The sequence below is a fragment of the Pocillopora damicornis genome, chromosome 7 (genome assembly GCF_964200805.1).
Source record: "Pocillopora damicornis chromosome 7, jaPocDami1.2, whole genome shotgun sequence".
Classification (NCBI taxonomy): domain Eukaryota; kingdom Metazoa; phylum Cnidaria; class Anthozoa; order Scleractinia; family Pocilloporidae; genus Pocillopora; species Pocillopora damicornis.
Genome location: NC_142676.1, coordinates 12446492 through 12458550, shown reverse-complemented (window position 1 = coordinate 12458550; position 12059 = coordinate 12446492). Strand labels below are relative to the sequence as shown.

At 37.9% G+C, this 12059-nt stretch overlaps 1 protein-coding gene and 1 pseudogene across 3 annotated transcripts in view; one reads left to right on the top strand and one right to left on the bottom strand.

Moving 5' to 3' along the window:
• Nucleotides 1-1620: 1620 nt before the first annotated feature.
• Nucleotides 1621-6217, top strand: LOC149042611 (uncharacterized; annotated as a pseudogene).
• Nucleotides 6218-8921: 2704 nt separating this feature from the next.
• Nucleotides 8922-12059, bottom strand: part of LOC149042610 (uncharacterized) — a 9618-nt gene continuing 6480 nt past the window's right edge. Inside the window, exons 2-8 of one of the 3 annotated variants that reach the window (XM_089212139.1) lie at nucleotides 11366-12059; nucleotides 11010-11235; nucleotides 10738-10923; nucleotides 10473-10591; nucleotides 10142-10249; nucleotides 9834-9943; nucleotides 8922-9717 (exon numbers count right to left, since the gene is read on the bottom strand). The exon at nucleotides 11366-12059 is cut by the window's right edge and continues 1673 nt beyond it. In XM_089212139.1, coding sequence (XP_089068265.1) covers nucleotides 9880-9943; nucleotides 10142-10249; nucleotides 10473-10591; nucleotides 10738-10812 — 366 coding nt within the window. In that variant the 5' untranslated portion in view covers nucleotides 10813-10923; nucleotides 11010-11235; nucleotides 11366-12059 and the 3' untranslated portion in view covers nucleotides 8922-9717; nucleotides 9834-9879. Of the gene's footprint in view, nucleotides 9718-9833; nucleotides 9944-10141; nucleotides 10250-10472; nucleotides 10592-10737; nucleotides 10924-11009 lie in introns of those variants that run through there. The other 2 variants (XM_089212138.1, XM_089212140.1) reach the window with 2 other exon arrangements.

The window sequence follows — 12059 nt, the reverse complement described above, 5'->3', positions numbered from 1 at the left end:
GCCAATCTTTCAGAAGTAGTGTGTCTTGTAGGTTTAGCTTCATTGTAGAGTTGTATTCAATGAGTTGCTCTTGTATTAGTTGAAACTATTCAGTGCTCATAAATCATCAATTGGTAAATCTGAACGTATCGTAAACATAATGCCTCGGCAATGGAAATTGCAAAATATCTTCAAAGAATTCAATTCAACAAAACCATCAGATACGCTCGGTTCCTAAGCTAACGACATCGAGGCTTCAAAAAATGATGTGATTGACATCAAGAAAGGCATGATGAGGGAGTAAATTAATTACTTTTCGTGGTGAGAATTTTTGTATTTAAATTTTCCCTACATATAGTCGTTTCTCATATTTTACGGAATTGAGAAGAGAAATATAACCAATAGAATTAAGAAATCAATCAACAAAACTCTGATTCAAAATTAGAATCTTGGATGAGTAGCGCAACTAAACAAACTAACTAAGAAAGAAAGAGAAGTGGAGAAGGGCTTTTCCCACAAATGGACAGTTATTTCGCGCAAGGGAAATAAACATCTAAGGTCGTGCCGTTTAATTGACCACGGAAAATTTATGGTGGCGCCATTTTGTCTGGGTGGCTGAATTCTTTAGATTTCTTTAAATTTACAATTCCTCGCAATTTAAGAACTAGTCCACAACAATTTTTAAAGGAAAGAAAAGAAGAGATCCCAACTGTCGAAAACATTAGGAAGAATTCTCGCTTACACATACCTCCCATTCTACCTTTCCGTTGAATTTAAAATTTCTTTCAAGAAATTACAGAAAAAAGTTAGAAAATGGGACTAGCTGCAGGCACTTAAAAATAAAAACAAAATCTCTCCTTTGAAGAAATATTGTATTTTCCTCAAAATATAAATTCTCATGACGGAGGCCTCAGCTTCTGTGGTTGGACTGTCCAGGTCTTGTTTGAATCTATCGAGGACACAATGGGTCTCCGCTATCGCCTCTGCAAAACGAGGCAGGTTCTGGGCAGGCTCCACTCACAATTTCTTCGTTTGTTCGCCCCTTTTTTTCTTTTTCTAATGCTCTAAGGGCCATTTGGCGACCCGAGCGATCGCCAGCACGCCTCCTTTTACGTCCACATTTTTTCTTTTTTTTTTTCGCCGTCTGTTCGACACCCTTGAGGTCCACTGCCACCGTCCTCTCCTCCTCGTCACTCTCCGTTTGGACACATGCTCGCTACTTAAATCTATCATTCTTTTGTCAAAATCGTCAAAGAATGGCGAGAGATTTGGCAGTTGTGCCATCACTGCAGCCTTTGCAAAACAATGGCGAGCAGAACAACAGCTAGCACAACCATGCGCGCAGTCAATCATTTATAAAAGTCATCATATAATTGGTTGCAACGGCTAAAAAACTTGACCTGTTTTGAAACAAGATGAACTGGTTTCAAGCAAAGATCTCGCTTTTCGTCGTTTCCCCTTCAAGTGACACAGAGGCGAAACTACGGGTAAACTGAACTGAAAAATGAGTAATGAAAGCGAGACGGACGACGATTTTGAGGTAAACAATATCTTCATAGCGATGTGAGATGGTTATGATTACGATTTTAATATCTAACATTAACAAAAGACAGATAGACGTAAACAATATACACTCAGGAGAAGTTAGAGCTGCTAAAAGCGCGCTCGAAAAACCGGAAGATAATTCGTTACAGGTGAGTATCAAAACCTCTGATTTTTTTCCTATTTGTCACTATTTGTCACTATTTTTGTAATAAGAACCTTGTAAAAACGTATAAACCTGGGTATCCAATGTTTCATAACACCTCGTCCAAACCCACGCATAGTTCAAAAGTACTTAAGTTAGAAAGAAATTTCCAGAGCAACATTTGTTTTCAAAAAATTTCTTTCCGAAACGTTTTAATATTTCATCAGTCGTATGTTACTACTTTTGAGACACAGGGAGATTACTGAAAGCAAAGGAAAAGACTGAGGCCTCCTCTGTAGTGCGTGAAATAGATCAAGGTTGTTGTAGGAGGAAGTGCATAGGAGATATTCCAGTTCGGTACGTTACGAAAAAAAGGGAGGAATTTTGGTCGAAGACCATCCAAGAGAGAAACGAAGTTATAACTACGCCATTGCCAGCAGAAGTGATGGCCGTCTACGGTTGAATGACGTCTTGGAAACCGTTTTTTCAAAGGCATGGTGTACCATCCACGGGTTCTCCATTTCAAGGTAAGCAATTTACAATTCATTTTCGTTAAGTATATCATTGGCGGTGTTGTTATTTGCAAACTTTGGGGTGAATAGGACAATGTATTACTATTAGCCTCAGTGGAACTTTAGGCAGCCTTTTTAGCTCACTAATCCTTACACTCTCTTGGGCATGTTTCCTTTGAGATTATATTTATAATAAAAACATTAATCAGCTGACTTATCGATGGTTTTGCATTTCTTTCAGTTAAAATGAGCGATTGAAGAAGGGAGCCAGTGTACTCAGCCTGAAACACAGCAGAGTAGAAAGAAATCTCTGGCCTTCAACCTGACTTTTAAGTGGTTCAGAGGATTCTCAAAAAATGCAGAACAAATGCCAAACTCCTCCTCAAGGCAATTACCGTCCTGCCTGACGAAAAATGAAGGGTATACATTGTACAAGGAGGAAATGGGGGACAACCCCACACTTTCACGCGTGCACCTCTTATACAAAATGTGGAAAGTGAACTTTCCAGATGTTTATATACCAAAGGTAGGAATAATTGTCGATGATCAAAGCGACTGAAATGGCAGTCACTCTTACAGTCCTGTAGTCTTATTAAGAATAAAACAATTTGAAAAATTGTTTGCTTTCTCCGCTTTGCAGCAAAGTCGGTTTACAAAGTGCACAATTTGTGAACAGTTAAAAGCATAATTGAGTAAGCTGCAAGTTCAAGAGCAGCGCAATCACTTGAGAATGACGAGGAAACTTCACTTTACTCAGCAGATGTAAGTTGAAATTACATATTCATTGACAGGTGTCGCAAAATCCTCATTAGTATGCTTCAGAATAAAACAAAAAATGTTTAATATTAATTACAACACCAACAGACCATGCCACACCATGCCCTGTGAATTAAAATCTTAATGATTAAATATGAACGGTGCATCTATATCAAATCATTTTTATATTTTCTCAAGGACGGAAAGGAACAAGTACTACAAACGTAACATTAAAGCAAGAGTGAACCCAAAATAGTTCTTGTCCCTTATCATTGATGGAATGGACCAAGCAAAACACAACTTGCCACATTTTACTACAAGTACAAAGGTAAAATCAATGCTACTTGTACATGTATTAAATATATATTGTACATATATATATATATATATATATATATATTGTACTTGTATTAAATATATATACATGTATTAAATATATATTGCAATGTTTCCGAATTTTGAATGGTCCTGTTATAAGGTCGTCATTGCAAAAAAAATTGACATTACGCAAACATAGACGTTGGGTTGTTCCTCACAAACATCAACATTGCACTATATCACATTGACACAACTCTCGCCGTACTTGCATAAGGATTTGGCTGACGCTAAAAGGTATGAACATCAATTCTTAATTAGTTATTTTGACATAATTGCATTTCATTGTTACGTATTCTCATCAGGTAAACGGAGGTGCATGGAAATGAAAAACGCATATCACAGGTGTTCTGGTCAACCAGAAACAAGAAGCCCATGCGATTCTTGATTTATGCGAGTACCCTCATGATTCTAATTTGACCATTAGTGTCATGCTGGAGACTGTTGCACATCAAGAGATCGGTAAGTTTAACCGATGGACCACAAGTTGCCTTTGTCTAGAGCCTAACATCAGTATGCATATTGTTTTGCCCCTTACTACGTAAAAGAAAAAGATTCTGTTTTGCTGTGCATCTCTTCCGTAATGAATCACAGAGGACGTCACCATGTGGTAAAGACATAACACACTCGGCTGCACTGCGTGCGCCACATTGACTTTTTACCGCATTTGGACGTTATCAGCGATATATTACTGAACAGGGTCACTGCAAATTGGATGATGAATTAAAGACGTCATTCAAAATTGAATGACTTCTATAGTGTTGACAAAATTAAAATGCATTACATTGAAGAAAAGTTTAAAACTATTATAGTTTTAAATGCAATGCGTCGCAGTGTTTCGCTCGCTACCTTCTTGTTGATCATTTTTAATTCGTTTTTTCGGTACTCTTTTACCAAGGGTATCTGCCACCTGTCCTGTACCTCCAGATGGACAACTGTTGGAGGGAGAACAAAAATCGTTATGTCTTAAGTTTTCTGAGTTTATTGGTCGAGAGGAAAATTTTTGAGAAGGTGAGTTATCAAATCAGGCAAAATCGTCTTATCTCTCAAAAATAATTTCAGCTGTAGACAGAGATGAGTCACAGCCTAATATCATTTTTAACCTAATACAAATTTTGAAAATAAGTTCAACGAGGATCAAATATTCCTCTTTTTCTCAAGACGTTCGTCACCACCTTTAAGTCATGGTTTACTGACCGATGATCTCTTTAACTTTAGTTGGCTCACTATTTTGTTTCATTTTTTGCAGGCGATATTACTCTTAGTAATTGAAATGACAGCAACCCATGATTGACTATGATTCATTCAGAACTGAGGTTAACAAACTAAATCACATGTTTTACTCTTTGATAGATCAAAATATCTTTCTTAGTGGTTGGTCATACACATGAAAACATCGATCAGATGTTTTCATTTGTAGCAAGAAGACTTGCCAAGAACGATGCCCATACGTTAGAGGCATTGAAGGACCAGATTAAAGTATCATACACCCCTTCTGTATTAGTAGAGGAATTGTCATTTGTGTTCGAGGTCAAAGCGTGGATGGAGAACTCCATGAATTATATATCAGGCCACATCCACCAAGCCGTTTTCAAAATTCAAAACGACAACAGTAACTCCAAGCTGTTTTACTAGAAGTGGTCCACCTCACCTGTCTGGCGGCCTGATGGCGGGATACGTCTCATCTCGCCCATATTAAGAGGAGGTCCCAAGCTTGTCAAACCGAACAGTCTCGATGGCATGTATCTTGACAAGCTTGAAATGGACCTCCCAAAATACGCCATGAAATTGCAAGACTCAGAAATAGTATGGTAGAGAGAGTTCATAACGAGGCTGAGGAATCGCCATGAGCAGCCACACAGGGCTAAAAAATGGGACGTGGATGCCCTGGAAAATACTGTTAGCCAAGTTGCCACAGCGCAGTCTACCTCTTCTGTGGAGTTGAGTAGACTCGTATCGAGAGAAGAAAGAGAAGTCGAGGTAACTATAACCGCTCGACGACAAGAAAGAATAAACACCCAGGGTACCTCTTGTGTGCAACAGTATGTTGCCGGATTATTAGCCAGCACGGGCCGCACAAAGATACTATAAAATAACAGATTAAATCAAATTTAAATATCGAATTAATCTATATAGTAACCTGTGCCATGTTGGTCTTGACTCTTACGGACACATATTATACATCTGAGATGCAGATAACAGAATTGTGGCTTTAACAATAACGAATGTTTTTCTTAAAAATGATGTGAACATTAACAGGTTGTAATCATTACCCTCTGCTACTTTACAAACAGATCACTGTAAGCAGAAAGAGAGAAGCGGGTGGAAGAGCGGGAGAAGGACGAGCCAAAACAAAGAGGACGAAAAAATAGGCAAGCATTACTAAATTATTGGATTTGTAGCCATATTTCCCAGAATACATCGGAAGAAAATTGTAGACAATAGAGAGTGATTACATGATGCAATTTTCCGACCTATGTCATGGTAATTCCGAGAGGGGGGTGGGGGAGAAAATCCCTCTCACGGCAGCATAATAGTATCCTGACGTCTATTTGTCAAATCTTCAGTAGGCTGAATCACTCTAAGTTTTTTTTTACTTCTGGTGGTTTAAGTAAGCTGAACTGGAAGTCAATTCAAATTAGTAGTTGTAGTAGGTGTGGACTCATCAATTCGGTCCTCAATCAAAACCTCAGCGAATGACTACAGTGGGTATTAAAATTTTATTTACTCAAAAAGAAAGATACAGGGAAAAATTAAAACTACTTTTTAAGCATAAAGGCTGTTACTACTTCTTTTAAATTGCAGAACCACTACTTGCTGCTGAAAAGAATGTGGCATCAAACCAAGCATTTAGATATTTTCATTGGTTTTTGTTCGTTTGTTTTGTTTTGTTTTTTTCCTCACATCATTTACCTTCAATTTTGAATTAAATTAACAATAAACAAAATCTATTAAATAGTGTTTGAATGACGTTGCGTATCAAGTGCAAATTTCTCGATCAGGCCACCGGTGTGTATACTTGCTGACCACTTCCACCTTGCCTATAGCCTATGTAATTCAATTGTCTTCATCAAGGAAGCAGGCTACTTCTACACCATGGCCCTGGCTGGATTGTGGTGTTGTTCTACACTACCTTTATTACTATTTTAGTTAATCATAAATATAGTAGCTTCACTGGCTAAAACTTTCTAATATGACATTTCAGGTATTCCTCAACTTTGAACTTCCTATCTCTTCCTGGATTTATCCGGTCAGATACAAAAAAAATGTGAATACGTGACAATGAATGATCTGATCACAAGCCACAACACTGGTAAACAAAATGTGAATACTACTCGCTTTCATGGGGCGAGAAATTTAATCGATACTTAATAGGTGGTTTACAGTCATAGTGTAATGTCTGTGTTTTTTTAACTAGAAAATATGCGCACAATGAAACCCGTTGTTTAAGACTTAAATGCAGGGTGGATTGAGTGTCTCATCTACGCTTACTGATATCACGCAACGTTGCGTGACATCGCTTGGAGACCGATGACTGATGGTAACGGAGCTTGAATCGACGCTAGGCGAATTCAAGCTATCTCAGGTGGCTATGATTCCCATTACATCTCATTTTTCCATACGGTAGACGTGGTCTCAGCAGACACAACTGAGCACACGTAGGAACGTTTCGACTTTGCCTTCTGCTTGGTAGCATATTTTTTCAAATTCAGTTAAGCTTACTTTTCTGTGTTTCTCGCTCTCTCTTATTGAATGCTAAAATAATCAAATCTTTGGTATTATATGTATTACACGAAAAAAAGGGAAGTACTCGAACAAGCCCTGTGCGAAGTAGGTTAAGTACAATTTTATTCCGAATCAACCATTGAAAGAAGATCGGGGAATCGTGAAGAATTACGATACTTTCTGTGTAGATTAATTGTGACGACCATTTTGTTTTTATGTCTGCTAAAAGCAACTTACGACTAGTTTAATTACTGCGTCTTTCAAAGTAATTATTCTTAATAGTCGTTTGCATTATGCTTTATATCAAAGCTGTGTCTAAAGTATATGAAGGGATGGATGATTCTCCTCTTTCACGGTTAATGCTCGTAATTTAATCCACTTGATACAAAGCGGAAATTAGTGTCGCTCTGTAATCCGACGATGCCGAAAAATATAACTATTATGGTTACATGGTGTTTTCAGCTCTCGATCTTTGAAGGGTTGAACAGTTGCACGATTTACAACCTTCCCATTCATATCATTTGGTACAATATTTCTTGGTCTTTAAAAAGCCTTGTTTACGTTTCTGTGATTGGTCATGTTTTGACAGCAAGCTTTGCGATTGGTCACCTTGGACGCTCTCTATGTTGGCAGTGTGTTCGTTCAGTAAGAACTAAATGGTCGTAAAATATTCTCAGTGTTCGCAGGACACTTTAAATACAGAAATGATGTTAGGGATACATCAGTTGACGGATTACAGGTTCTTGTCGTGGGCATCATCTATTAGCGGGTTCGTTTGACGAAGATCGAAAGAAGGAGCGTTTCAGATTTCAGATATATTCGCAAGATAACCGTTGAAATCTACACGTGGTCATGACTACTTCACGAGAGATCGGTGAGAAACAAAGGCACGAAGTTATAAAATATGAGCAGTCGGGAAAACTCCACTGGGTCTGTTTTCAAGTGGCTGCAGACTCAAACCTTTCTGAAACTTTTAGAGAGAGAGAGAGAGAGAGAGAGAGAGAGAGAGAGAGAGAGAGAGAGAGAGAGAGAGAGAGAGAGAGAGAGAGAGAGAGAGAGAGAGAGAGAGAGAGAGAGAGAGAGAGAGCTATAAAAATTATTCAATGAAACAGCCACAATGGATGATGGTTTCTGAAGTGGACAGTGGAATAAGCGGTGTGCAATTCGCAGGTAATAATTAGAGATCTAGAGATTGAGAATGAAGACAAAGCTTGACTTCAAAGACAATTGTCAACTGAGAAAGTTTTTGACTTTTTAAACGGCTGTGAATATATGAAATTCATATTCACGTTTTTGACTTTTTCCCGCGAAAAGACGATTTTCGCGGGGTAAGAAAGAGCTTACTGGAAGAGTTCATTTGGTTGTAGCGAATCAATAAAACATTACTCTGCGAATTCCAGTGAATGTTTTTAGAATGTTTCTCTTGCCATCACAAGATGTTTGGATCGAAACAGAGTGATAACTTGTTATTTCTAATGCATATACATATTTTTTTCACCCGGAGAGGGTGTGTGACGTCAGCTTCGAATTAGTCATGGTGTAGAGCAGGTCCTTCACAATAACAGTTTGAGTTGGTGGAGGGGGGCTCAAGTGTGATCGTATGATCTGGGAAAACTTGGATTTCAAATTACTGCAGGGAGGGGTGGGGGATAGAGGGGTCTGACCATCCCGATTCCCATGCCCTTATTTGATGGCTCTCAGCTCTATGTTTTATTTTCATTGCAAAAGTTTGTGCAATTTTGCTAAATATTTTACCCAGTTCCTGCCCCTCTCGCCTCCAGTACACCTCCCACCCCCCTGTTACCCACCATATAACTCTTAGATACTGGGAATTGCTTTTGAAATTGGGAAAGAAAGTGTTTATACACAAACAAGTGTCAAACGTGTAATGCTTGAAGTGCAGTGGTTTTTTTTTCATTTTTTGTTACCAGTACAAGAATATGAAATATTTAGAACTCGACCTTTACAGGTTAATGCTTCGGCCATTTGTCTTGTAAATGGTTGGTAAATGGTTTATCAATCAGATTGGAATGTACAGTGTAAAAAAGGGCATTTTATCACCTGCTTCTTGTTTTGTCTTTTGCTTGTTTGCGTCCCTTTTGGTTCTCTCTTGCTTTCTTTACGATTACAGTTTCTGAAATTGTTGGTTCCACGGTTCTTGTCCAAAAAGATGTTTAATGAACATGACCTATCTATTTCATGAGTTTCTCAGCAAATGAGTGCCTAAATCAAGGAACATTTGCTGTGACTGTAACAAAGAAGTACTACTGGTCACATTCAGTCGGTCAAATTTTGACTGACTTAAATGATTTGTCTGTTAACAGTACACCTCTTAGGCCCTTTTACCACATATTCTTTGGAAAAATATGCTTTAAATTATATAGCTTATTTTAGAAAATACACTTTCTAACAATTTTTTTTTCCTCAAATGTAAATTTGAACAAGCTGAGCCACAACTCCATCACATACTTTAAAAAATGAAAAGAAGACTCCTAAATATGTTGCTATTTGTGTGTTTTTAAGTGTGTGATCATGGACAATAAAAAAAAAGGATCTTGCAATGCCGTGACAAAGTTCACTACCACACAACTAGCATGGAAAAACTGTCCACATCTTTTGCAGCCAAGCCAGTCTTCATTGTCATCCATCTGACACACCTTGCAAACAAGAACATCCCTTCCACTGCCAAAAAGTGAAGTAAAAGTGCGAAATAATTACTTAATTCTCAATTTGTTATTTGGGATTAAACACAATACACAGTGGTGATTCTTATAATAAGAAAGGCATAATTATTGTACCTCAAAATGTCATCATAACAGCTCCCCAACAGGTTGGATAGAAACTTCATTCTCTCAATAGAAACATTGACCTTTGTGATCGGCCTGTTATCACACAAGTTCCTGGCAAACTAAAGATGGATCTTGCAGTGATATTATATATGATGTAAGATTGGTTGATGTAAAAATGTAAATATTCTGATTATGTTTCTTTAAAAACTGCTATGGAATGACATCATTTTATTTTAACTGTTTAATTTTAAAGATGTTGATGGTATTGCTACTGATGAGCTCACTTATCTAATGCTTTTTAGTACTCTAGAGGTTACCTTACAAAAACGTACTCCACAGTTGAACCCATTAGTTTGCTGAAAATGGGGTGGCTCAAGGCATGTCCACTCTTTACTTTCCAGCCTATTTTGATGTCAGCAGCTTCACTACAAAAAGATTGCAACCATTTTCATCAGTGCTACTGGCTATAGCTACAAAAATGAGTTATGAACATTATCTTACTACGAATTCCTGGCGATTGACTGAATCAATTAAGTTGGGTTCAATTAAGTTTATGTTATATGAAGTCACAAAATCACTCATATATAAAGCCGAAAAATCATAAAAAACAATGAAACACAGGGTCGTGCTGGGAATACAGAAACTCACCCTATGTTATTTATAAGTCTGTACAGGCTGGGATTGGAAGCTGCTGTTATTTCATGTGGATGTTTGTTTCCATGAATAGGATCAATATAGACACAGGTAGATTCCTTGTTATCTAAAATCTTTGAACACATTTATTTTATGTCGTCAAAACGAAGTCCTGAGGCATGTGTACAATATTCAATTCATCTAAAAATATAATACAAATTTTAGAGATGACCATTTTATTAAAAAAAAATGTACAGTATGAATAGTATCTTCGACTTACCAGCAATGTCCACTGACGTCCAGTGATATTCATTGGATTAAGAATTTTTTCAATTCCATGGAACTTCTCGCCCATCCACAATCTACGTGTACTTGCCCCATGATTCACCAACTGACAAAGGCTACTGTCAGAAGCAAAGATTTTTTGGTGGAGTTTTGTTAGTTTCCACAGTGTAGCATCAACGATCTACAAAGAGAAACACAACGAATATAACAATTGAAGATACACAAAATTAATATTTCAAATAGTTACTGGAAAACAGTGCTGCTTACCGTATCAGTTAACCACCATCCACAAAACTAGGGATCTCCTTTAATTTTCTGTGTTCCTTTTGTAAACAAAGTGCTAGGAGGAAGAGTGGCTAGCAAGTCAGAAACGGTTACTTTGAATGGCCCTACTTTCAGTACTGAATTGCGTATACCAGTGTTGACTTGCAAGGTCTTAACTCTCGTCACTGCGTCACACAACTGTATTTCTGACTCTCCTAGCTGAGAAGGCCTGTTTATACACCACAACAGTAGATCAAAAGAATAGTCTGAAAGGTTGATTAATCGTTCTTACTCAAGTGATAAAATATTCGAAAAGTTATGATCACTGTTCTGTATTACTAAATTCGATAGAATTATACCTTGGTGAGATACGAGCAGAACTCTCGGGAATTGTGCCAAGTAGCTCATCATTATCCGTGTCGTTATCCGCATCATTACACAGTTCCAGTTCATTATCGTCATTAAGAGACATATCACATATTGAGTCAACTTGCAAGATAAACATTTTACACGTTAACATAAACAGTTCTTTTAATCTTTTTGAGGAAACAACGAATTATACCTATCTCTTCTAATTCCACAGCATTGTCTTTGGAATTGCCGTCATCCTTTGTCAAGTCTACAACCACACCCCTGTCCTTCCTTCTCTTGCCGTGTCGTGTTGGGAAGTGTCTCATGTTTTACCTTGTGGTAGTCTACCTCTGTAACTTTGAGCTTCTTTTTTGCAGGACTATGTCTAGGAGGAAGGCCATTTTCAATAGAGGAACCTCTACAAAGATCCTTTGGCAGAGATTCCACAGTCGGGATAGTATTCTCAAGGATAGCTGAATCATCGACCACGAATGTTGCTGATCTCAATTCATCGATTTTTTTTTTCCTGAAGGCGCTTTCTGAGCTTTTGAGTTATTAAAGGTTGCTCGTTGTCGTCGATTTTTGGCCAGGAAGAAGTGCCACTGGATTGAGCAGGTGCATCATCTTCATTGGAAGATAATGCGGGAACTGTTGTTTCTGCACCGCATACTTGACCGTAATCGTCATTTCCCTCGTCCGTTG